Source organism: Motacilla alba, chromosome 1A (assembly GCF_015832195.1).
Source record: "Motacilla alba alba isolate MOTALB_02 chromosome 1A, Motacilla_alba_V1.0_pri, whole genome shotgun sequence".
Lineage (NCBI taxonomy): Eukaryota > Metazoa > Chordata > Aves > Passeriformes > Motacillidae > Motacilla > Motacilla alba.
The window spans coordinates 51,796,752-51,823,635 of record NC_052031.1 but is presented as its reverse complement, the minus strand read 5'-3'; the positions used below and the strand labels follow the sequence as shown (position 1 = coordinate 51,823,635).

At 38.9% G+C, this 26,884-nt stretch overlaps 1 protein-coding gene across 8 annotated transcripts in view; it reads right to left on the bottom strand.

Moving 5' to 3' along the window:
• Window positions 1-26,884, bottom strand: part of LARGE1 (LARGE xylosyl- and glucuronyltransferase 1) — a 270,233-nt gene that overhangs the window by 126,272 nt on the left and 117,077 nt on the right. For 4 of the 8 annotated variants that reach the window (XM_038153721.1, XM_038153717.1, XM_038153716.1 and 1 more), the window contains 2 exons: window positions 12,599-12,900; window positions 6,282-6,364 (listed from right to left, as the gene is read on the bottom strand). In XM_038153721.1, coding sequence (XP_038009649.1) covers window positions 6,282-6,364; window positions 12,599-12,900 — 385 coding nt within the window. Of the gene's footprint in view, window positions 1-1,832; window positions 6,136-6,281; window positions 6,365-12,598; window positions 12,901-17,915; window positions 18,480-19,587; window positions 19,640-26,884 lie in introns of those variants that run through there. The other 4 variants (XM_038153720.1, XM_038153719.1, XM_038153723.1 and 1 more) reach the window with 4 other exon arrangements.

Below are 26,884 nucleotides of genomic sequence, written 5' to 3'. Positions count from 1 at the left end.
AAATCCCCACTATTCATGTGACTTAATCTGTTTAGGAATAAATGTTTATAGTATCCCAGGTTTCAGAACAATGAGCCCCAGGTCTTCCAGATTCTTTACTGTAGAATCAGGTATTGAAACAGTCATAGAATTTCTCACAAGGTCCACAAATTGCTTAATCTTATTTACTTCAATGATATTTACTTCAATGATTTTGAACATTTGAATTTCTACCAACTACAACTTTTCACAGTTTCTGCCACACAGAAAATGCTGATGCATTAATGTCTTAATTTGGTAAAATGTAGTTCCAAAATATGGCTATTTCCCATCAAGTGGAAACTTAAGGTTCTAAGTACTCTGTTCAGAAAACTGCATATCTTCCAATATTAACTTATTTCCACTTACCTTAAGATCAGAACATTATCTGACAAAGTAAACCACATGTAAAGAGCACACATTTATTTTCCTAAATTACTTTCCTCAAAAGTGAACAAAGGGAGATTCCAGGCAAGATTTTCAAGCATAGATGCTTAAATACAGGTTTTTAGACCTAAATATAGGAGTTCAAATGAATGAATGCCCTCATTTTCAAAATTGCTGAGGTCCTATAAAGTTAGGAAAATGAAAAGACATCAATTTTTTAAAATTCAGGCCATGAATTTAGAATCTATTCCAAGGTACCTATTTCTCTACATTTTTTCTTATCATGATGTCTTATTCTTGCATTTCAAAACCTCTTACTCTTCATCAGATTTATGATCTGCTTGCTCAAGCATTTGTGGCCCTTTCTTTTTAAATAGCCACTGCCACAGAGTTAAATACAGAAATCTACAATTAAAAAAGGGAGCAGTGAACCAAGGCTCACTCTTCCCTTCTGCATTATGCCATAGCTCAATTGTCAGTAATTCAAAAGGCAGCTCCTTGGCTGCTTGGCTACACAGTTCTCTCTCTGCAACAGAGGAATTTTATTTTCTAAGAATACAAAAAGTTCAGTAGCCCAGGGGGTTTATTTCCAAAACCTATACTTTATTAAGGGAAGCACAACAAGGTAGGACCTTTTATATCTGTAACAAATGGTTACAAGAACTTCAAACAAGAATTATAAAAGGCAGTTTGGGAAACTTTTTCTCCTAATGCCCATATGACAATCCCTCTCTCATATGAGAAAAATTTCTATGTGAAAATCTTCAAGATGTTTTAATACCACTTCACACCCAGTATTGATGAAAATACTCCCCAAACTATTGGAGAGAGCCTAAATACACATTTGCTGCATGACTCATAGATCTTCCTGTTTTGTGTTTACTCACAGAATTTCTTTGGGAAGTACTAAGAGTAAATCATGGGCAGATTTTTTTAAACATTGCTTTTTCCGTTATGCCTCTATTGTTAGGACAGCTAGAAACAACAAAAAGTGTGTATTGTTGATGCATTTATATGGATCAGAGAAACCAGGTCACGCTTTATGTTTTTTGCCAGAATAACCTCACACAAAATAGACCAATACATTAGAAAAGTTGGAAACACTGATAGAGATTTTGAATTCTCAAATTAACTCCATTAAGGCAAAGTGGTCTCAATGGAATATAGCCATTAGATTATGTAAGCCTTAATTATCAGCTAGTGTTGACTTGTGACTTTTACTTGGAAATTACATGTAATCCTTTTAATTTAATTTAGGTTTTCATTTGCTTTGCCTTATTCTACTTGCTCTAAGAAAAAAAAAAAAAGGGTTCATTATTCATACAGCATTCTGTAACACAACTTCATATCCTGTTCTTAAAAATGCTCAGACATACACTTAACTTTAAGGTTACAAGCAGCCTTCTTAAAGCAAAGAGGCAACTTACTATTAAAAAGCATTTGTCTGGTTGTCTGGTTTTGTTTACATTTCTTACAAAGCCCCCACACTCCTATGCCACTATTGCTGGAGCACAGATGGAGAGTACAGCCAAAGAAGTAAATGCAGTGTCTCCTGCGAAGAAGAGGGACTGACATAGTGAGGAAAAAAACAAAAGGGCACAAAAAACCAACACAGTACTTGCTGGCACAAAAGAGAAGTTAATTGTTTACAGATTGTCAGGCTGACCTAACTGCCAGAAACACGCTATAATTGTATAAGTTTGTTTTTTATTTTGTTTCCAAATGAAACATAGCGTTAGGCATGTCTTTGAAAAAGGGCACATTAAAAACCACTTTAGCTCTTACTCAAGTAAAGACTTAGCTGAACAGAGAAATTATCTTTTTAATATATAACTAGGATTGTGGTCTGTAGCACACTAAGGTTTGCAATTTTCAGAAAAGGAGTAAAACATTGAAAAATCACCAATGTAACTTGGACCAATAGTTGCAAACGATTCAAGGTACATTATCAACCACAGGAAACTGCTTCAATTTTGAAAAAGAAATGCAGATGCTTTTTAGCTTACCACTATAATCACTGTTTCCAAAAGTATTTTCACTACATTCTGACTATTTGACCCAATATAATAAATTTTTAGTGTTTAGTCTTTTGGTTTGGAACAACTGTAACAAGGCTGCTCTTAGGACACCGTGATATGAGATTGGCTTGTGTTAAACTCAGAGATTTTTTTCAGCCCTGCAATGGCTTTATAAAATCTGTCATAATAGGGAACTAGATGTGCAAGAAAGGAAAGGAGGGAAGTTGCAGAGTAGGACTGAGCATTCATTCTACAAGCCTCCTTCTGTGCAGTGCTGCCAATGCATATTTATCAGACTGCAAACTTTGCACTATCCCAGCTCTGCTGAGTCTCCTCCTGAGAAAAGACTGTCAGTTATGTCAAACTGGGTGTTAAAAGCTGCTGGATTTTGTGGCTGGAGCATACGTTTTTGAAAGACAAAACTGGAATCAAGCACATTTATCACTGGGAATGAAACACATTTCTGAACTATGGTGTTCCTATGTGGAATCAATCACACTACCCCTTTCCTCTCCTTTTCCCACCCTCTGGAATCTGAAGATAGATATGGTTTCTCAAATGGTCTGAACAAGTAGCTTGTCTAAGTCTCATAATACATATGGTATGACTCAAATCTTGGTGTTTTAAGCCTGTGGAGAGATGAAATGTTCAATATTCAGGATTTGCTGTACATTCATGCAAGAGAGAAGAGACAGCACACTTCATCTATAGAAAATCCTGTAGCTTTTATCCTTAATGACCCAGCACTCCTGCTGTTTTGTGTCTCTGTCTAGCACTATAGCTAAAGTTGGGGGTACAACAAATATGTGAATGCTCATTCGGATTAGACTGACATGGCCTCCTTTCTCAGAGCTTTTCTATTAGAGAAGTAGGGATTTCCTATGGAAGTAGGGAATTTACGTATATAGTTTTGTATCAAAATGCATGCTAAAACATGCCTCAATTACTAACCTGTACAGAAATGCCAAAAGAAGGACATGACATCTTCACAAATTCCAGATAGATTCACTGAAATCAGTGTCTTACAACAAACACCAACTGAGGTGCAGGAGGACAGGTGAGGACAGTAACCCTGGTTGCTTTGAGGGGTCATTTGTTTAATCAGTAGATTGAATTCAGGGTATGTTGAAGGAAAAACAAAATCTCTATGACAATAAGTTTGGCAGTAATATTTTTTCTGTTCTTGCAAAAATTATATTTATATTTGAGATTGAATGTGGTGATACTGCAAGGACCAGAAGCCTAACTTAGAGATTAGGACAGCAAACTTCTTGTTAAGCAAACTTCTCCACTGGAAGCATACAGACCTTTCAAACAATGGCTTATTGGACAATGCCAGCTAGGATCCATTCGATGGTGCATATTTAGGGTTAGAAGAAGTGACATCTCCATGCCTGTTTTCACTGACGATCCTCAAGTCAGAGGTAAACTTGATGCCTGACATCATGAAGCACTGACTATCTGAACCAACCACTTCCAACTTTCTTAACCCAATCCTCCTGATTGCACTATCATGTCCTGTCTCCATTCTTCAGTCCTATAATTAAATAGACCATAGCAACTAAAAGAAGCCTTTCCAATCATCACGATTTCTGAATTGCATAGTGGTCTCCAAAATAACATTGTTTGCACATGGCAACCAACCCAAAGAAACTTAGTTCTAAATCAATATTCAGCTTAATTTGTTGGTTTTTTTGCTTATTCTGCATCCTTCTACAGAACTGCCATTCCAAAGATAAAGATCCAAGAAAGGAGTGCTACTGAAGTATGGCCATGGAGTCATATCATAGCATCAACTGATGCTTAAGAAGCCTGTGTTTTCTAGAAGATAACAAAGAAATGTCTGTCTCTGTCTCTTTTCTGAGAGAGAGAAATATTTTCTCTTTCTAGCAAACAATTTAATACCTAGTGAGAAACCCTAGTTCTAGGCAGGAACGGACTTAGATTTGTCTTTAAGTATGTTCTGAGCAAACAAGGGAGGTAAGTTACCTGGAATGTACTCAGGTTTCATTAGCTATACTGGACTTCATCTTGACCACCTCTGCTGAGCTCAACAAATCCTTTGAGATGAGCAGCGGTGCAGGCCAAAAACAGTATGTTCTTGACAGAGGCAGAATCCATCAGACTTAGAAATATCAATATTAATTACCTTTTTGTTTTAATATTTTAAATTATTATCATTTATTAATTTAATTACATGGCAGTATTGTTTATAAATTTGCTAATTGCTCAGAGGAGTGCCTTAAGTAAAACAGGGACATTTCCTTTAAAGAACACAGAGAGAGAGGTTGTTTAAACCTTTGAGCTGTGAGATTCCTATTATTTACAGAACATTTGGAAACAGAGATATTAAAGCCTTCTCAAAATGGATACAAGTATTAGGATGGAAAAACAGGGAGAAGCTTATCACTAGGATAACTCATGTCACCACAGAGATATGATTTTCCATTAAATCCCTTAGAAACAGCAAAAGAAATACAAAACCTCCCCACATCCTTGCAATACAAACCCAGTTTAGACTGAACAATTCAAACTTCTAATTGGAAATAGGTATAGTTTTACCACTTACTAGAATTTTAACATTTAGTAAAATCCTCCAAAGAGAATGACACCGATATTTACTGTATTTTTGCTTTTGTTATGTTTTTTAACATTGGTCTTCTGGTCCTACCCCCATCTAACACGAACACGCTACTTCTCAAAAGACTTGCAAAGACTGTGTGCTGATAATGGAAGCTGCTCTCCTATTTTGATTAAACAATAATTACAGAGTCTTTTTTCATACTGGACAAGGTGAGCATTTATATTATTTTAGGAAGCTTACTAAAAATTATAAAATGGTGTACTAAAACCATTGTCAGGGAGTGACTACTAAGGCTTCCAGCAGGGGACTGTAGACAAACATAAGGAGCAAAGTGTGGGACTGGAATCCCCACTCATGCTAGACACAAGAAGATATTACCACATGACATGAACAAGAGTCATTCACCCTTGCACAAAACTGTCTTTCAAAGAAGAGCAGCATATTGAAACTACCTCCTTAATAAGCTGTTTGTACTGTAAGCATATTTTACTAGTCTCTATATCCTGTTTGAGTGAAACAGTCAGATCACTTCCCGAATTTTAATCCACTTTTGGCAACATTATTGGAAAGCATCTCCGAGAGACATTTCTAAACTGGACAATGGATACACATGTACGCCCACACATAGTTTAATGTGAAATCTCTTTTTCTGGAGTTGCTGTCTATTAAGGGAATTGATTATTTTGTTTTCATTGTACATTTATGCCTCTCAACTTTGGGAGCTAACTGTGCTAAAACCAGGTTGCAAAACCTTCTGAGGGGCTGTCAGCAGCCATTCCAAAGCCAGAATAAAGCACCTGAATTTAATGAAATAGTGCGTATACTGACTGTAACAACAGGTTTACTTCAAAAACAAATGTCAAAATTGGAACCTGGGACAGTCAAGCAATCAGTGTGAATTTATCATCTACACCTGTGCCATAAACTGATACCAGAAATAGGCTAAATTAAAACAACACTGTTATTACCATTATCATTATTTTACAGCATTCAGGAGCATGCAGATGCTTTACAATGAAGATAGATACTGTCCCTATTCCCACAATGCAACAGGAGTAGCAGGTGGATTTCGATCCCTCTTATTCCCTGTAGAAATCTTCACACAGGTGAAATCTATTTGAGATGATCATGAATAAAATGTTTCATTCCCTAAAAAGAGAAAGGAACCAGGAAAGGGACTTTGACCTTCTTTTGAAGTAAGATACTAAACCTAGAAAAAGCTCACTTAGTCATAATCAGATATACAACATATAGGAAAAGAAAGCTACCTTTACCTGTGAAATAAGACAGACTTGACGAGTGTGACAACATCCCGACTGGCATTGTACCCTGCACAGACAATGGCAACGTGGATAGTCTGTGGGAGAAAAGGAACAAAAATAACAAAAATTAAAGCCTTCTCCTGTGCTCGTCACTTGTTAAGGAGAGCACACACATGACACTGCTGTTGTTTAGTGCTGCAATTGTTAGGGATTTGAGTGGGTGTTTTGCAACCCACTGTTTGCAACCCACTTGAGGCAGTTTGCTAAAAACATGTTAATTGAGTTATAGCACCATCCTCATTCCAAAGTCATTACTATCACTCCATTACATCAGATGTTTGAATAGAATTGCATTTATTAGCTAAGACATACGTGTGCATGTATGTATACACACCCTCCCCAAGTAAGCAGCACACAAAATTCTGAGTGTGCTAACATACAGACATTTTTAATCCTCTGAACTAAAGTTTAAAATTATGTCTGATAATTAGAAGCAGATATGATCTCACAAATTTTGTATTATTTCTGTCTTATGCACAGCCCCTATGGAGAGGGTGAGCAAGCTCTCATGGATGAACGTGACTGTGACTATTAGCTTCCAGGGCTGAATGCATCCCAGTGATGCAATGGGACACAGGCTAGAGGCCACCCCCCCTGCTTGTGACTACCAGCATGGGCTGTTCTAGCAGCATTAATGTGAAGTTAAACACAACCCCCACAAACACATCCTTTCCACCTCATGACACTGGTAAATTATCACTTATTCTGTGCCTTTTTACCTCCCTTTTAACATGAGGCAGAAGTTTCCTCATCTCTTCAGGAGGAAAGGGAAAACTGAAAAGGCGCTATGAGTCATTATTTAGAGGTAAATTCTAATCTGAAAAATGCTATCATGTTACTCTGCTCTGCTTTTAAAAAGTAGCCATTTCTGCTCCCTAGGGACAAAAAAAAAAAAAAATTAATCCTAGGAAGTTTTGACTTCAGGTTCTGTGATCTTCTGTTTCTTAGTGGTCACAGAAATGAAGTACAGTTCACCATGCTGTCAGCACAAAGCTGCCATTGGGGACAGCTGTGAAACTGCAGGGAAGCCTCATTTGACTTCCATTTGAAGCTTGGTTAGCTGGTTTCTCACACACACAGCTCTCATTTTCCACAGAATGCCCACTATGCTGAGAATAAATGAGGAATTCTGTCTCCTCACATAGTCACAGATTTCCAAAGTCTGGCTTGTAACAGAAGCACATTTACACAAGAAGTGCCATGTGTTGGGCACATCTGAAGAGCCCACAGCCCCATTCATTAAGATTGCCTGATACAAGGCACAATTTGAATCATACAAGTGCCAAGTGGCTGTGCCACCATGGAACATGCACATGAAAATCACAGCTGCCTCCAGCCCTGCTCTGCTTTACAAGCTCAGGCACATTTAAGATCTGATGTTTTAAGAGGACTTGAATTAATAAGACAACTGTCGGTCCAGAGAGGTGTGAGAAAGAAAAGATACTGTAGTACATTTTGGCAGCAGCTCTGTGAGGTATTAGCACTTTAATTTTATGTTAAAATCAATGGGACCCAAGCATGCTCAACACTTGGCAAAAATCGATTGTGTTTCTCTCTTGTGATAAGAGGGGAGAACAGAGACTGCTTATTAATGACTTTTATTACAGCAGGAGTCTGTACTGTACTCATTGGCATGGGTTGCTGTGGGTGCACTGATTCCTGATCCTACATGCACTGCCTCCTCTCTCATTGTCACCTGGTCCCCCTCACAGGCTTGTGGAAGACCTAAGATCCTTCCCTTCAGTGCCAATTAAAATCAAATTTACTGAGAACAGTTTCACCCTTGCTTTAAACATTTCACCTGAAGGCACTAGACCGGAAACAAACATTTTAGGGGTTTCCACAGAGTAGTCACTGTCATATAGTGTCAGCATTGTTTTACACCACCTACACTTGCCAGAAAAGCTCTCCTCAAAGCCACTCTCTCTACCTTACAACTGCTCTCCATATCAGAGTTTATTCTGTCAAGTTCTTCCCACATCTGTTCTCCTTTGACTAAATCAGTTTGTTTCAGAATTGAAAGCATGCATTCCTTGCTGTCTTCTAGTAGCTGCTGTTGCTTTGGATGCTGCTTCAGCCAGGACACAGTGAGAGCAGCACTTAGTACGCTTCTGAATGCTCTCTTCCAGCTCAGAGACACAGGCATCCATGTACCTTCTGCTCAGCCTCTCTGTGGTGTTTGATATTACATATCGCTTCTATTCCTGCCTGCAATCAGTTAAACAAAAGAGCAATAATCCTCAAAGAGAACAGAAATCAAGACCTTTTCTTTCCAAGTTTTTTCCTGCAGCATGCTTCAAGGCTCAGCCTATTCCTCTCTCTTCCCTGATCAACTTTCCTCTCTCTCGTTGGTTAACTGTTAAACAAAGTCAGTGGAAGAACAGATAAGCCAAATGAAGATCAACCTGAACTGTCTGCAGATGTTTGCATCCTAAGGGGAAAAACATTATTTCCAGTTTTCTCCACTCTTGTTCCAAATGCATGTTTGGATTGAGAGCAGCTGGCTGTACCCAGATTCTGGCAAGACATGGCTGGAATAAGCACTTGAAAGAACTTGCACCCTCCTGAGCATACTACTGTAAGCATCCCCTCTCAGATTTTGAAAATTGACACTTCTCCCAAACTCCTTTTATCCACCTGCAGATGGCTGGAAGAGTGTATCCCCCATCCCACCAGAACTGGCCACTGCAATTCACACAACCTCCAGACCCAATGACTGCAGCTAACACCAAGGACTAAAGCCACATGACCAAAGAATTCTCCTACTTCCACTACAAGCGTCAGCCTGTTCGGCTCAACATGTCCCACCAAACTTCTCACACAAGGCTCTGCATGCTACACTCGCCCCTTTACTGTTGGCATTCCCTGACAGTTTTAGATAATACTAGTCTCACTCTGGCCTGGATATTCCGAAGTTGCTGCAGGACCAAACTGAGCATTCAAAGCGTCCATCTTCCTAAAATTCTCTCTTCAAAGTGAGTGATGGATGTGTTCATCACTTGCTGCAGGAATTTGGACTCAGGTCGTTCACTGGAGATGCTTTTAGATAATGTAACTCACTGCAGCAACAAATGAAATGACGATATGCCTGACAATACAGAGTCAATGAATTCCTCCGTTTATACACAGAGATATGAAGAGGTAATCAAAACAATGTGGAAGTTCATCACAACATTCTCCCTACAGGCTGAGGATCAGGGACATCAACTGAACTATTTTTAATTGTAAATAGTTTAGGAAGCACTCAGGTGTAAGTGCTTCAAGGCACTTAAGGAAGCTAAGCTTCTTTAGAAAAGGGAGTTTGAGTCATACCAAGGTGCATGCTAACGTAGCTCAAAACTCTTACTTCAGCCACTAGACACAATGAAAAACCTGTTTCTAAATTTTCATGCTCTGGAATAATATTAATTTGAAGAAAATATCCAAAACCACATGAAGAACTGGGCCCCAGATCCACACTGATGAGGAACATAGAGTGCCTAGATGAGCATACATAACAATTTTTCCTCCTTGGGCTACTTTTTGGACTGATGAAATAATGAGTTTTAAAAACCTGTATTAGTCCTTATAGTTAAAAAGAATCTTTGGTAAGACATTTCATAAGTCAGTAATTTTCCTGTAGGCTTTCCATTGTAGATATTTAATCCTTCATAAATAATTGTTGAATGTGATTAAGAGATATTACAAGTGTGTTACAAAATACTTGTGTTTGTTTCCAGTTTTTTTTTTTTTTCCCAGTGGTAGATAACATCTGCTTTACATGTGTTACACTGCTGATGTTGGTGAGGATCTGTTCTTGATGGCTGTGGAGCACTACACACTTAGCCCTACTGAACAACACTGTTGAGAACAGGAACAATACAAATATGCCTCTAGAAATGCCTCAAATGTTAAGTATCTTGCTAAGCCACTAAATGCTATACTGCTACTTATCAATTTCCTAATATATAATCTCTTTCAAAAATATTTATAAATAAACACTTAATTCAAGTAAATGCTCAGTTTAGGGAGGCACAAGCTGGAAAAATATTGGGATAACACTGTAAGAAAAAGGCATACAATTCTGTTAACTTTTACTGCCATTTTGCTCTCTTTCTGAAGCCTGCTGTTAGTACAGACATGTGTGTAAGGACTAAGCTTACTTGTATTTCCAAAGTTTGTGTTCAAACGGTCTACTACTGGGAAGGCATGATGGGCATCTGCTCCCTCAAGGGAGAAGCTCCTTGTCTTGATGTCTGATTTTTTTTTTTGTTGCAGTATAATGCTGGTCCATTTTAAAGTATTAGAAGAGCTCTCCTGTGATGCAAGAGTAGGAAGCTGTGGCTGGAATGCAACAAACCCACAGCTATTTGATACAGATCACAATTAACATCACATAGATGATGCTTTATCTGAGATTTAATGTTCATTCATTGTAACCGCATTTTCAAATGTTTTAATCACCATTAAAGACCATCCCAAATTAGACTGTGAAATGTTATCGCCAGTAAATCTCTAAGAACAGACTCAATGAAATGAACAACCCATTTCTGGCACTCTTAGTCTCCACCAGAGCAAGAGTCTTCTTCTTAAGAACCCTTGTTTCTCACTACCCAATTTGTCAACTCTTGCTGTGATATATTGCAGGGTCAGAAGCTAAAAACCATTTACACATCTGAAACACAGAAAAGAACCAGAGAATGAAAGGCATCAAGATGCCCCTCACACAAACACAGGATGAGAATCTACACTAACAGGATAAATGATGAGACCCTTGGCAAATCTGGTAATAGGGAAGTTTCATTTTAACTTCCATTGTTGTAACTGAGTTACTGATTGAATTCCTTAAGAGAAGAGTAAGAAGTTATTTTGAGATCAAAATAGCATGTAGTGAAATAGGGGGATGGCAAATAATGTGAGATTTCACATTTTATACAAGCATTGCCTCCAGCAGAGTGCTAAACCCCACTGAGCAAGTAAACTCATTGGCAAAACACATTATAAACTGTAAGGCCACTTAAACTATCCCTACTTTAAGCTACTATTTTTGTGTCCTCGATTGGTTGGTACATTGAACAACCAAGTACTGAGATTCAGCTCATCACTCCTTAATATAATAAGGGAAAAGTGAGGTTTGCTGATTGATGGCCTGATTAAAAGAAATGCCAAAAATCTCACACTGAGGAAAATCAGGCTCTCATGATCTTGAGGAGGGAAAATGAAAAACAAAAACCTCCTTTTCCCTCTCCTTACAATAATGTTGCTTTTTTTTTTTTTTTCCTACATTGATGGACAAAGATATCCAACTGGAAAGCAGCAGTTCATTTTCAAACTGTATTTGATATTTTGAATGTTTTGATATCAACTGCATTTGATATTTTCCCATTGAATAGAATTTATATAAAGAGATAGTTAGGATTTCTTTTTCCTCTTGCACTAATTTTCTTTCAAATTTTATCTTCCAAGTGGCAGCAAGCAAGATAAAAGGTGATATGGTATTACCCTCTTCGTAGAAATAAATGGAGGAAGTTATTTTTGATAACTTTATCAGCTGAGATTGGCACAAGGCCTCTAAGTGAGACTTTCTGTTTTGGATCTATTCATATTTGGACCTGTCATCATTTAGACATCTCACAACTAAGTATCTGGATGACATCCACAGAAGTACTGACATAAAATGGGGAAAACCAAACCAAACCAACCACACCAAAACAGTCTCAGAAGCAGATCGCCTGTTCCCTGCAGCCAAGCACACTGCTAGTGCACGGCTCAAACAAAGCACCTGCTCCCAAAACAACATCCAGATACACTCCTCAAAATGAGTCAAAAGCACAGGCTGGTTCTGTAAGCCACGATTTAATTAATTATGAACCCTGAACTGTTTCAATATAGGCACAGAAACAAAGAAATAAGGCTTTTCTAAGCACTCTGGAGTCATTATTATTTAAAATACACGGGGTCAGTTCGCCACAGGTCTTTATCTGCAGAGCTGTATTGAAGTCAGCTAGAGACAAGGCTTTGATTTTTTTATCAGGTTTGGGGACACAAGAATGAAAAAGACAAAAAGCTGTGATGAAATATTAACTCAGAAGATATTCCGATGACAAATGTGTTAAAGGTTTTTTTAAAAAGAATAATAAAAAATTATCTGAAAAGTTGCATGCAGCAGACCTTTAAGAGGCTGGTTTTGGAGGAAAAAGTTTCAGAGGAAGGAAAGGGGGATCTGCAGTGTCCTTAAAGGACCACATCTACCAAGCTTTGTTTCTGGTACATTCCTTTGGTGTATTTACCTCACACTTCTCCACCACGGGCTGCTGGCCGCACTCGGAGCTGTTCCCCGCCACAATGCCAGCCCGCAGGCTCTCACTGTCGCCCGTGCCCTCTTCCATGGAGTAGGTTTTGGAGTGGTTGCCACGGTGGTGCGCGGGGCCCCGGCTCTGCGCCAGGCTGAGCTGCTTGCGCAGCACGCGGTTCTCCTCCTCCACCTCCCGCACGCGCACCTCCAGGCTCTCGCGCTCCCGCTGGCTCGACGCCGTGTACCGAGGGCTGTGGGGCTGCGACTCCAGTGGGGACAATGACACCGGCTTCCCATCTGCACCATAAGGAAACAGAGCACTTCTGTCAGAACACACCAGCTGCATCTTCCTTTAATGTTGGTGTTGTGAGGCAGAGATGTGCTTCAAATACAGCCATGTTTTATGCAGACTCGGCACTCCCAAGCCATGCTTAAGTGCACGGTAAACTTGGACAAATGCTGAATTCTGCAAGCTACAGGTCCTACTAATTTTCAAACCACACCAAAAGATAAGCATGTGTTTCTTTGTTCTCACAGGGCTGCCTGCCAGTCTCTAGTCTGGGAAGACAGTCAAGAACTTTAGGATTTAATTCAAAGACAATTAATATACAGTTAAATATATTTTGGAAATGTATGCTGGATGAAATAATTTTTCTATTCCCACTTCCTCCACAGTCAAATGACAGCATTTTGGCAACGATTTTGTGCCAAACAGTAGCCCCAGCTGATTCACATGTGTGGAACAGATGGGTTTTATTCAGCAACATAGTATTATGTGCTTGTTGAAAAATAAGAGGTTCAGGACAGAAATGTTCAATACATATGTGGGTCAAATTTTGGAAAGCATTTTGACTTAAAAAGACTCAGTGGAATTTTAAAAAAAAGTAACAAGGTTCAATTCAACACCTTCAACTAAAGCATCTCAAAAATGTTCAATGAAAATCAAATTGAAGCAAAGCAAAAAGACAGTGAGAGTTATTCACAGTGTCATAATTAGCAAGAAATTCCTTTGCAGTGATGATATGTGAATATCTTATACTAAAGTATTTCTCTGATGTACCTTTCTACTTGCATGCATTCAATCACAGAATTATAGAACTGTAAGGCTGAAAAAACCTCTAAGGTCATTGAGTCCAACTGTTAATCCAGCACCAACATGTTCACCATTAAACCACGTCCATATCTACATCCATGTTTATTCACACTTCCAGGGGTCGTGATTTTACTGTTTGCCTGAACAGCCTATTCCAATACCTGACCACCTTTGCCATTAGATCATTTTTTCCCTAATTTTCAACAAAATCTCCTGTGGCACATCTTGAAGTCATTTCAGCTCATCCTGTCACTTGTTGCCTGTATGAAGGGGACAACCCTCACCTGGCTACACTCTTGTTTAAGGCAGTTTTAGAGAGCAATAAGGTCTCCTCTGAGCGTCCATTTCTCCAGGGTAAACCCCTCCAGTTCCCTCAGTTTCTCCTCACGGGACTTGTGCTCCAGACCCTTCCCCAGCTACACAGTCCTTCTCTGGATATGCTCCAGCACCTTAATATCCAGAACTGAAAGCAGGATTCCAGGTGTGACCTCATCAGTGCCAAGTACAGGGACATGTTTGCTATTTAATGATTTTTCCCACGCAGAGAGTCTCGTTGGTTTTATCAAACAAGTAACAGCCTGAGTGGCATATAAAATGGAAACCATGCAGTTATTGTTTAGAAGTTCTCCCCAACAACTACATTTTTCACCTACTGACTCAAAACTATCTCCCTGCCATAAAGACCTGTTCATTTTCATTGTTTCATATTTACATTAATGATGAGCAGTCCTCTAAACTGACTTAATGAAAAAAACTGGTTTGGAAATCAAATCCTCAATTCTAATTCACATTGTTGAATTATACAGGTATAGACACTTCCTGTTATGTATATAAATCATTATCTTGATTTTTATCATTTTAATAGAATATCTTGCATTTCTTGCAGGCTATCTTCTACAAAAAAATTTACTTTATTAATTTACCATTAGCAAAGGTTATGGATAAATCTGAGACTGAAAAACATCTCAAGACAAATTCTGGAGTTTGTCCACTGACATCTTGAAACTTGAATGCTCCAGCAAATAGTTATTAAAAATTTAATGAGATATTTGATAAGCCTGAAGATAATGGGTGCAGCAACAGAGAAATGTCAACATAAAGGACAAAGCCATGCTACAATTAGACATGCAATAGAATAGAATACTGAGTTATCTTTCTCCACCAAGCTTGGAGGGCCTGGAACTGAAGCTGTGTTATTTCTCAGCTGCTGATACGCAAGCTAAGGAAGCTAAGACTCATTTGGTTGTGATTCTATTGCATCCCCATTACTGGACAGCAAGAGCGTATTGTGTAGACACTCTCAGATAAAAAGAAAAACAGCACCTTTTCTCACCCACAGAACAACCAACCTGTGTTATCATCAGATACACAACTACACTGCAAATCTAGCCAAGGACTTCACTGGCTATCTTAACTCCTCACTTGGTGAATATCCAGCCAATGCAGATGTTAACTCATCGTTTCCTGTCTTTGTCACTGAATTCTGCTAGCTTTAAATAATTACCAGAAAAGGTAGCAAGATATAAAAGTGAATCTCAGAACAACATTAATCAAAATTTCAAAATATGGAAAAAAATTAAACATGTATTTACCTATTCTATGGACATAAATCAATAGATCATAAATGCTGCTTTTCCAAAATTAAAACTTTAAAAGTTTTTATATTTTAGAAAAGGATAACATTTTGTACATCTGAACAATTGTAGATATACTGATCAGAAAAGTTCAACTGTTTCTACACAGAATTTAGAAGAAACAGCATAGTCTGAGAAAGGGACTGAAAGAAAGTATCACCTCACTGCCTCAGACTGAAGTTGCAGCAGCTAATGAGACCAGTCCAGTGTTTCGGCAGCCTTTGCTTTAAGTGCCAGTTACTCCACTACTGTTCTCTCAGTAGCAAGTATTTCTGCTGATATGTAAAAGTAGTAAGGAAATCCTCTCAGGAATTAAACAACTAGCTAGGCTCTTCATCCGAAATGTACAATTAGTTGAAATGCACTGATTTACTACAGAAGTTATCTATATTTTATCACAAGTTGCTAAGTCCAAGATATTTTCTGGAATGATCTCTTCAGAGTTCATACAACTGGATAAGTCATGTTTTGTTACTAATACTGCTCACTATTCTCAGGTGTATCATGTACTTGGCATATTTGCACATCCCAGCTCTCTGCTGCAAATGATAATGTGACAATTCCAGGACCCATGTGAAATAAAATTATAAACCCCAAAGTGAACAGAGTTTGATCTTAATACTCAGAAATAAAGTAATATTTTTAATAAATTCAGAGATTGCTTAACTCATAATTTTTGCACATCTGAGGCTGGCAAGGGTGGTGGCAAGATACTATTTGATTTAGTTCTGTGTGTTTCATCTCACCTCTGAAGGAGTAAGTGGATTAATGTTAGGGACCACTGATGTTTGATTGTGTGTGTTGCTTGATAGAAGAGTTAAACAGATTGCACTGCACTTGAATTTTATAGCTTATAGTAACTGGCAGAATGCTCTGGGCTGGTGTCTAGGCACTTTTTATCTAATCTAAATCAAAATATAATAACATAACACATAACGAGGTCTCTGTGTGACTTTAGGACTGAAGATGTCCCAGGAAGCACTACAAGGAACATTACTGTGCTCTGAAGCAAGTAGTGCACTTTTGAATGGTGCAATAAATAATAATAAAGCTATTATTTTTTATTCTTCATTTGGGGTTATTGCTCTCTTTTTGAACTTTGGCAGTTTTAGTTTTCAACTTTAATTTTTTTTTCGGTGTCAAGCCTTTTACTTCAGACTTGTGCTAATCCAACTGTATCTACAAAGACCTGCAAAATTCCACTGTCCACAAAACAAAACCCAAACACAAAGCTGAATAATTATGTCATGGTTGAAAGTAGTCAATGACTTATCATCACACTAGGTCCAACAATTCAGAAAACCTGACAATATGTAAGTTATGAATTCTATGGATTATTTAATGTTTCTGATATGAAGTGATATGAAATCTCTTGAATTTAAGGTAACAGATTTCATGAATACTTAGTTAAGCAAAATGCTTAGGACACTGGACAAAATAAAGCAATCAGAAAGCAATCCAGCATAATTCATTTGAAAGGAGAAGGACTGAACCAGTGGCATTTTCTTTCTTATATACAGAACTTAAAGGATAGGCATTAGAGCCAAGTTCCTTGTTTTGTTGTTACCTGACTTGGGAGAGGTGACAGTCCTGAAAAGGACCCAGTGGTATTGAAACTTGCTGAGGAAAGAGCCACAGAGAAAAAAGAACATTTATACAAGTGTTAACTAGGTAAGGGAGAAAGAAGCAGAGTGTATGAAAGTAAAATTTTCTCTGATTCAGAGAAGAAAAGTGCAGAAACAGGCATCCCAAGTTTTCCAGACAACCTTGATCTGAACTAAAATGCTTACAATTGTATTAGGAACTGAGGCCCATAAAATTATGGAGCATGTTTTGGGAGGGTTTTAAAAAACTTTTTACATTTTGTTTGCTAGAAATCACAAACTACTTGTGTTGTGGCATGTTTACAAAGTCTAGAGGTTTCTATATGTTTCAGACATTACTCATCCCCTGCCTAATAGCATGCAATGCCTTTAAAATGAACTAACTAATGGCAGCGAACTCTAGGCTGCTTCTTAGGTAAGAGGAAGTTATGCTGCTCAGAGACAGTGTTTCAGTCTGACTACAGATACAAGATATGCCTCCATTTCACATTTGTCAACCTTTGAAAATTCACACTATCTCTGCCCACTCTGAAGACTAGCAGCGTAAGAATTTTAACCAGAAGCCAGTATTTTGCAGAAAGAAATGGGATAGCAGGCAACCAGGCTCATTACTCTCCCCCTGATAAGGGCTCAAAATCATTTCAAATTCATTGCACAATTATTTTTTCCACATCAAGACCATTGTGGAGAACTCCACGGACCCTAAGGGAAAAGAAAAATAAGACTGCAGTCAGGACTACAGAGATATAAAAGCCTGGTGTAAGCAGACAAATTATCCCTTCTATTCTGGAGGTCTAGCTCAGCTTTAATCACCCAACACCTTAGTGCTCCACGCACTTCTGCTCAGCTGGCAGCTCTGGTAGCTCCTGGCTACCTGGGCAGCTATGAATGAAGCTCTTTCTGCTGACATTTTGGTAATTTAGATATGTGCCTCCATGAGTAGGTGCTAAGGCATCCCCAAGTGTCTATTCTCACACTTACCATTTTTTCTTCTCCAGCAACTTTTTGTGAAACGCTGCAGAGTGATCTCAGCTGGAAGTAGAAAACCTTGTTTGAACAACGAAACATAGTCCAAGCAATTTACTTCAGGTCTGTGAGTACAGAACTTCTCCATCTTAACATGATATGAGACAATTAAAAGCTCATGCTTTTTATGTGTCAGGGGCAGAAACTTGTAACACTGAAAGATGTCACAGTAAGTGCACTGAAGGCTGAAGTTCACTTGACAGGGACAGCACAAGAAGTAACAACCAAGTCCTTACATATAGTCTGAACAAGTTTCCTAGCTCTGACAGAAGAACTTCTCCCCATCACTATTAAGTCCTTCTCAGGATTTGGCATGGACAACACATGTGTTAAGTTATCTGTTATTTAGTTAGGAGAGGCTGTTTGCACTGCAGATGCCAATCAACCATCAGGCTTGGACTTAGTCAATACTAAGCGCACTTAAGAACTTCAGCACATTCTTTGAGTACTGAATTTGTGTTCAATTCCAGTGCTGTTAAGGGTACTTAAGAACACATTAACATGGTTTATTGAACCCAAACCTGAACCATTCAATTCCACTGAAGGTCAGCCTTACCTAAAGAATCACGTTATTTCCTACTGTTCATATACAGGGAAATCACTTTCTCAGTGTCCTTTCCTTGAACAAAATATCCCTCAACAAGCAGTGGATTCAGAAATTAAACATATCATACAAAAAAAAAACCTTCACCCACAGAGCACCAGACTTTCCAAGTGCACTGACTTTGCTTGGCCAGTTTTGGCAGCAGAGGGGCTCCAGGGACAGCCTTTGCGTGAAGCTCCTGGAAGCTTTCCTCATGTCCTAGAGAGCCAATGCCAAATGACTCCAACACAGACCTGCTGCTGGCCAAGGGTGAGCCCATCACAAACAGTGGTTGCCTATGGGCTGACCACAAAGGAGGGGTAAGAAGTTACTACATAGAAGTAATTGTAGCCAGAGAGGAGAGGAGTGAGAATACAGGACAGGAACAACTTTGCAGGTACCAAGGTCAGTGCAGAAGGGAGGTGCTCTAGGTACCAGAGCTAAGATTTCCCTGCAGACGTGGGAAGACCGTGGTGAGGTGGATGTGCCACTGCAGTCCACGGAGGTCCACAAGTCCATGTGGAGGACCACATGCCAGAGCAAGTGGATGCCGAAGGGAGGCTGTAACCCTGTGGGGAAGCCCACCCTGGAGCATGCTTTCTGGTGGATTTGTGACCTGGGTTGGGGTGTCACCCTGGAGCAGTGTATTCCTGAAGGACTGCACCCCATGGGAGGGACCCATAGGCTGCAGCAATTTATGAACACCTGCAGCCTATGGGAAGGACTCTCTTGGAAGAACTTTGTGGAGGGCTATCTCCCATGGGAGGGACTACACATTGAAATAGGGGAAGAGTGTGAGGAGCAAAGAGACCACATGTGATGAACTGACCACAACCCCCCATTCCCTGTTTTCCTGCACCATTACAAGGAAAAAGGGAGAGAAAATCAGGAGTAAATTTAATTTGGGAAGAAGAGGGAAAATAAAGTGGGCTTTTTAGATTGAGTTTTCTTTCTCATTATCCTACTCTCATTTGATTGGTAATAAATAAAATTAATTTTCCTGAGTTGAGTCTGTTTTGCCTGTGACAGTAATTGGTGACTGACCTCTTTCTGTTCTTGGCTTGACCCATGAGCTCTTCATTATATTTTCTCTCCCTGTGAAGCTGAAGAGGGAAAATGATACCACAGGTTTGATGGGTACTTGTTGTCCAGCCAGTGTCAAGCATCCACTGAAGTCAAACACTTAAAAGTTTGGAAATGTGAGAATGATGGTCTTCTGTTCAATCTTTGCTGTCATTCCCTTGTGTCTGCTGATAGGATCCTGCATGATCAACACTTTATTTCCAAAGAATATCAGCATCACTGCGTGCATAGGACACACATAGGTGATCACAGCTATTTAGCAGGTTGTTTCAGCTCATAATTCTGTTTGTGACCACACATACATATCCTGTTATGAAAGAAAGACTTATTTATTCCCTCACTGGCCTATGATGTTCATTACTATCCATCTTAACACAGCACAGGGATCAGTGATGTCTTTTTAAAAGTTTTTGAAAGGAAAAGTGGTACTATCAGTCCCTCTTTTGCAGTCAAGCAAGAAGTTGTGGAGTCCTTAACACTTACAGAAAATATCATTTTCGGGTGCACAGCTGAGAAGGGTCTGATACAGTTTTTCAACAAATAATCACCTTTTTTGCTCTCCAAGTTTCAGAGGACAGCTACATATACAACAGGTATAAGCTTAACATTTCTGTAATGCAGGAGTCTGCAAGTTGGAAATTCAGGAAATGTGGGGAAAAGTACTTAGCAGCCACTTGCAGTATCATTGTTTTATGAACACCATGAACTGGTGGCAGAGACAGAAACAATTCCTCAGGGCAAATTTGACTTCATAAATTACAAAGTCGTCCCCTGCCTTGTTCATGACACAACTTCCAGTCTCTTAAATTAACTAAATGGAGGGATTCAAGAACCACTTTCTCTGCATTGCTGCACTTGCTCTGCACGCAAAATGGGGAAGGGGTTGCATTTTAGAAAGGGTTTGCAGTTGTACCATCAGTGATGGCGTCGTGCTGCAGAACTGCAGTGAGCTGTTTATGTGCTGGCTGAGGAAATGCAATTCTGATAGGGATTCTCTAATAGGGATGGTAAAGAGTAAAAGACACCAGGTAAAGAAAAAGCATGATGCAACAGAATGCACGAAGAAAAAGGGAAAAAAAATCTAAACATAAACATCCTTCTTGGAAACAGATGTGACTTTTTAAAAATAGCTTATTTTTTCAAAAGAAATATAGGCTCATTAGCTAGTTATGAATGTTGGCTTATTAGTATATTCAAAACAAGGGCCCATAAGTCTTAAAATATTTGCTCATTTCCTTGTCTAGAATAAAGTAACATATTTTTTTGTTTGTTCTCCTCATTCTTTCTTTCCCTGTTTTGCATTGCCTTGGCAATATATATGCCTCTTCAAGAAAAGGACTAAAAATAACATTTCCCTCCTTTCCACTGGCAGCAGAGATGTAAGAAAATAACATCTTATCAGAGTGAGCACTGAGGGAAAATAAGATTTTATCAGGGACTTGGTTTGACAAAGATAACATGTTATCAAGAGGGGAACTTGGCAAAGATAACACATTATCAATATCAGGAGTAAAGCCTGGGGAAAATAATGTCTTAATACCTATTAGATTCTAAATAAGCCATCTGTGCTCTTGACAAATTGTTATTTTCTCCAAGTCCCATTCCTGTAAAGATGTTGATTTTTTTGGCAAACCACTTCTTTAGCAGTTGGGAAGCGGGGGAGAAAGAGCAGAAAAGGAAGCTGCATCCCCCCAAAGGTAGAGGGGTATTCTCTTTCTGCTCAAAAGCTTTGCAGGCAGGTCAAGACTGCCAATGTGACAGCCAGAAAGATTCACATGTGTGGACCCTGAGGGCATATTGCAGGGAAATCCCCTACAACAACAACAGCACTCAGCAAGCACACTGCAGAGCACCCTGTGACAGGAGGAGAGGGTCAATGTCCCTTCTGTCCTCTGACCACGCTACCAGGCCCTGAGGTGCTGCCTGTAAGGTTTTTGGCAAACACACTTCCCTACAGAAGCAATGACTGGTTATCCCTTAGCAGTGACTTTTTGTCATAAACAACCTCATCACAATTAGCAGTATACACGTGGGGTACAAATAAATGAGCTCTTTTAGGTCAGTTACAGACATAAATCCCTGTACAGTCAGAGGTTACCATTCCCACAGCTTAAGCGGACCCAGAGGGTCACACAGAGCTTCTCACCTCCTGCACTGCAACACATCCAACTCAGCTGAAGCTGGTCTGAGCCAGCCAATTGCCTCTGCCCTGAAGCATTCCCCTCTACCACCTCCACGACAACCTCTGCCTGGTGGATGCCTGTGCCCTGAAGCTGAAACCTTCTGCAACTCAATTATAAATCTTTAGAGTTTCAATCTGGATGAATTTAAATAAATTGTGGCACCTCCTGGAAAATGAGAAATTCAATTCATAGTAGGATGGACTACTAAATGCCTTAAATGGCAGAATGTGGGTGAATGCCACTGGTTATTCATAGGAATGGGCAAGCAGGGAATAATTAGAAGGGAAGCTGTGGAGGGCCTGTAGGAGTGTGATGTGAATAATAAAGCACACTTAGGAAAAGGCATATGAATGATATCTGCAGGGGTAAGTATTTGTAGCCAGCTGAATTTCCCTGGTGTACAGCACAAGTGGGAGGGAAAACAATGGGATTTGTTAATCTGAAAATTTCCCATGGAGAAGCAGCATCTCTTTTTTCATTAACCATTTGGATATCTTACACCCTGTATTCTCTGTTCAGGCGTGAGCTTTGTGTTAAGGTGACTACTGGCCCTGATATAGCAGAATGCATAATACAGCAGCAGGCAGCCATTACAGCTCTCTGAGGTAAAGCATGTGCTCAAATGTGTCACTGCAGCTGTACACAGTACTGTGACTATCATTCATGGCATGGGATGTGAAAGACTGGAGCTATTCTATGTTGGCTCCTGCTCAGTAATAAACTGTGGAAGAGATAGGAAGGGGAAAAGCCTAAAATACGTAATTTTACAGTGTTTTTTAAGAGGACAGAAAGTACAAGAAATAAGTACATATAGGCTTAGAAAATATATGTCTCTGTGTTTCTACAATTGCCACAGTAACCAAAAGCTAGAGACAAGCATGCTCAATGCAAGCCTAGTGGTAATTAATTCCAATTCCATTGCTGGTGATTAGCCTCAGCTGCTCATCAATAGAGGCTCCAGCTGATAATTATCAAGTTAAACTCCTGAGCAGTATTTGCATATGTAAAGCACGCTTTCCCTGCTGAAGCAACAATGGATGCTATAATGCATTTCCTGATTGTACAGCTCTTGGATTTGGGGAACCTGGGCAAGAGAGTCTGCTTTGCATATCCTTCCTCACCCTCATCAGGCCAACCATTCAGAAGAAATGCACTTGCACACACTGGCATCTACAAGCTACAGTGGAAAACATTCCTAACCCTGCACAAGAGGGAAAAATTCATTTCAACCAGAATAATACAAAAGACAGTTTTGCACATTCCTCTAAGCATTTACCTTAACTTCCTTACAACCTAAAAAACATGGAACAACTGGTCTGTGACAAGGCAGCCTGGTCATTTTAAAAGACATTCCAGAATCGGTCCACTAGCTCTCAGTGACTTCCAGATGCGGTAGAAAATTCAGTATCGTTATGTGATTGTCTGTTAAGCTTTTTCTCATATTATTTCCTGCAGGTCGGAATTTCATTTCCTGAATGTGATACTTGGTCACCAGTAACAGCCATGCCCCCCTGATTAACTGCAGTGTCAAGAACACAGATAAACACACCGTGCCTAGATTACATTTATCTCTTCAGTTCTCAGCGTTTTTCATAATTCCATTACTGACAATGCATGCCCAGATCTGCTTAATACCCAAGGAGTTGAGAGACACAGTCCCTTAAGGGATAAGGAAACATGAGAAGAAATTGGGAAGTCTTTTGTGGAATCTATAACAAAACTACCTGTGCCTCCATGTAGCTACCCTATCACTTTGGTTTGAGTCTATTGTAGGCTTAGTATTAACAGACCTGAATGGTTTTTTATCAGACAACAATGAATAGTAAAACAAAAGATATATTTATTTGATGATAAAAAATATAAAGCAAAAGTAAACCAAAAGTTTGGCTTTAGGTAAACATGGGAGATGGGTTGAAAAAGGGAGGTCTAAGGCAATGCAGGTGGTCAGCCTCTAGGAAGGTCACTCTCTTTTAAGTAATGGTTTAAAACTTAGTTAGTAGAAAAATTTGTGTGCTTTGCTAGAAGTCACCTGGTAGCAGTGTTACACACTATCTCAAAAACAGGCTTTCAGCACATAAACAGAAATGCTGCAGTATTAGTTCAGGCTGGTTGGTGATGCTGAAACCTGCTCAAAAGCTTGTTATATCCCTTAATCTGCCTTGGCATAGAGATGCCATCAGAGAACCATGTGCTGGTATTTGATTGAGGCTGCTGAAAAGGAAACTGTCTGAACACTGACTGGGCATCAAGGATTGCTCAAGGATATATGAGTAAGCAAAAAAAATCCAAATTCTACATCACAGCATTTCTTCCTTAGTAGTACCAAGATCTGTAAAAACCTTCAAATCTTATAGAGCACAAGCCAACAACAAATATGAGCACACATACATAAAGTCAAGTAGCAAATAAAAAATTTTCAGATCAGTGATTGCTCTTCTTTATAAATGTATCTGAAGATTACACAAGCAAACATCAGTGTTACTCCTCTGATGATGTAATACTGCAAAAGTTATTAAAATCTTTCGGTATTGAGTCTTCTTTTCTCCCCACACATTCTCAGCACTTCACTTGCTGCGACTGTCATTTCAGCCACTTCAGTCCCAAGGAAAAGTGAAGGGAAAATGCAAATAACTGCATACTCAGGACACATGAAGGCTGATCAGTGTTATGACATTTATCTTCACTTATGACAAGAGATAAAATAACTCTGGAGTTAGTTCCCTGTCCTCCTCATGAAGAAAAATGTCATACCAGATCATCATGTACTATATACATCAAAATTGCTAACACACTTTGCAGAGGAAAGAAACATTTCAGCAGTGATACAGATGGTAGGTTACCTGATGTCATGGCTATGACATCAGAAATGAAACACACATCCTTTTTAAACAGTAGGTATAAAAATCAGTCATGGCAGAAGAAATACCCCTACAACAACAGTACATAAATTAGCTAAGGGCAGCTAGTTAGATTATTTGCAAAAGTTAAAGTTGTATTAAATAGCAATGAGCTGTTCATGGAAGTCAAAAGTGCTTTCAGAATTAGCTTTAGTGTGGCCAAATATCTATCCAAGGGCAACAACAAATTTTTGGTGATCAGACTTTACTGACATGAATATGGAACCTCTTTTTTACACTAACTTACTGAACATTTATCTTTTAAAAAGTATTTAGCTTTATTATATTGGAAATGCTTCTTCTACAAAGATACAGTAAGTTTCTAAGAACTGATTTTTTGTCAGATGCATCTGATTGCTGTATCAGGTAAACAGAGATTTAATTTCTATCAGCGATCTAAGTTTCCTTTAATACAAGAGGGAATTACATTATGTTATTATTTTGTTACAAAAGTGAAGACAGTGTATCAGAAACATAATCCTGTTTCAAGTAAGCAAAAGGCAAAACTTGGTGACTGATGAAAACAAGCATAGGTCCAGCACTGCATGATACGTGCATGCATACAGCACTGTGGTGTTACTCATTTTTATCTTGCACCACAAATACACCCAGTGCTGTACTGTTTTAGGTTAGAATGTGGGCTATGTCCCCTGTGCCCCATCACAAACCTGCTGAGCTTCCTGTGAAGCAAGCATAGGAGATTTTTCATTTTCAAGCAGCCAAAAGTTTATTAAGGTTAAAACCAGCGAACTGGGAGCAAGACTTAGCTGTTCTGCTTACTAAGGGTTTGTCTTGTAACAGATGAGGGGGATCTTTGAGACTAATTCACATTTCTGCTGTGGTGCACAGAAACATCTTAATGCACACTTAGGATCCTAAACTAGATTTCTAAAGAATATGCCTACTCTTGTGTATGGCAACACTGAGGTTAAGCCCTACTGACATGCTTATTTACTATTATAAAAGAAAGTTGCTTTACTCAGAGCAGTAGTGCTCAATATGGAGAGGATTTGCATGTTTTAAAGTAAACATTTCCCCCCCCCCCCCCCTTTTTTTTTTTCTCAAATAGATCTCTAGTTTCCCAATTTTTCATTACCCTCAGGTGTTCCCCATAAAAGTAGAATATGCTGTATGAGACCTCTTTAGTAAGTACAGACAATGTAGGATTCTTAAGGATGCTTTTCTGAGGTAGACTGGATGCAGGGCCAATGGCCATCACCTTTCTACACTGATATTATATCACAAACTAATTGATATCTATGACAAGTTTCTCTGCTGGAGTAATGGGAAGATGAAGGCAGACGCATTTACAAAAACTACTGTATTGTGTTGTGTCTAGAGGTCAATTACAGTCCTACAACTGTTCTTTATTCTGTTGACAGAATTTTACTAAATGTATCTCTTCATCCTCCTTTGTTAGTGTAATTACATTTGAAATATCTTTTATCTTAACATCTTTGCAGAATAGACAAAGACTTGACCAAAATCGTTGCATATTGAAAAAAACCCAAATTAACACACCTTATGCCTAAAGAACAATCAGACTGGGAAAAAACTAATAGTTCAGCTACATAACAAAAACACTGTAAAAGGCCTTTAAATGTCAAGCAAAAGAAGAAACAACACAATTGGAAAAAAAAAAGAGAAAAAAAGGTGGATTCCTTTCACACCTGCTCCCATCTTGTTCCAGAAAAAGGGAAGGATCTTAGTATTTTTGATTATATATTCCATATAAATTTGAGCTAATCTAGACATGGAAATCAGCTGTTAAGAATTGACATAGGATAAAGTTGAGGACTGAATGCTAGAGAATATTGCTTCCATCACCTGTACTTTCTCTCTAAGAGCAGGTTGCTGCAATACATACCCTTACGGAAAATAAGGAATCATGGACTTCTCCCTTCTAAATTATGACCATCTACCCAGGAAAAACTGAGGCAGGCAACAGACTAAGAACACTTTATAGTCCTATTACTACCAAGTTTACTTTCTAAATTATGCCCTCTTCTGGTCTTAACTATCATTAAAACAGTACAGATATATTTACAGACATATACCATTCCTGACTTCATGCTTTCCTCTGAAGAGTATCTTGTATGTCTAACATTAAATAATATGTATTCTGTCCCTTATGGTAAAATTCCAATAGACAAGACATTCAAATGTGATTTCTTGTGT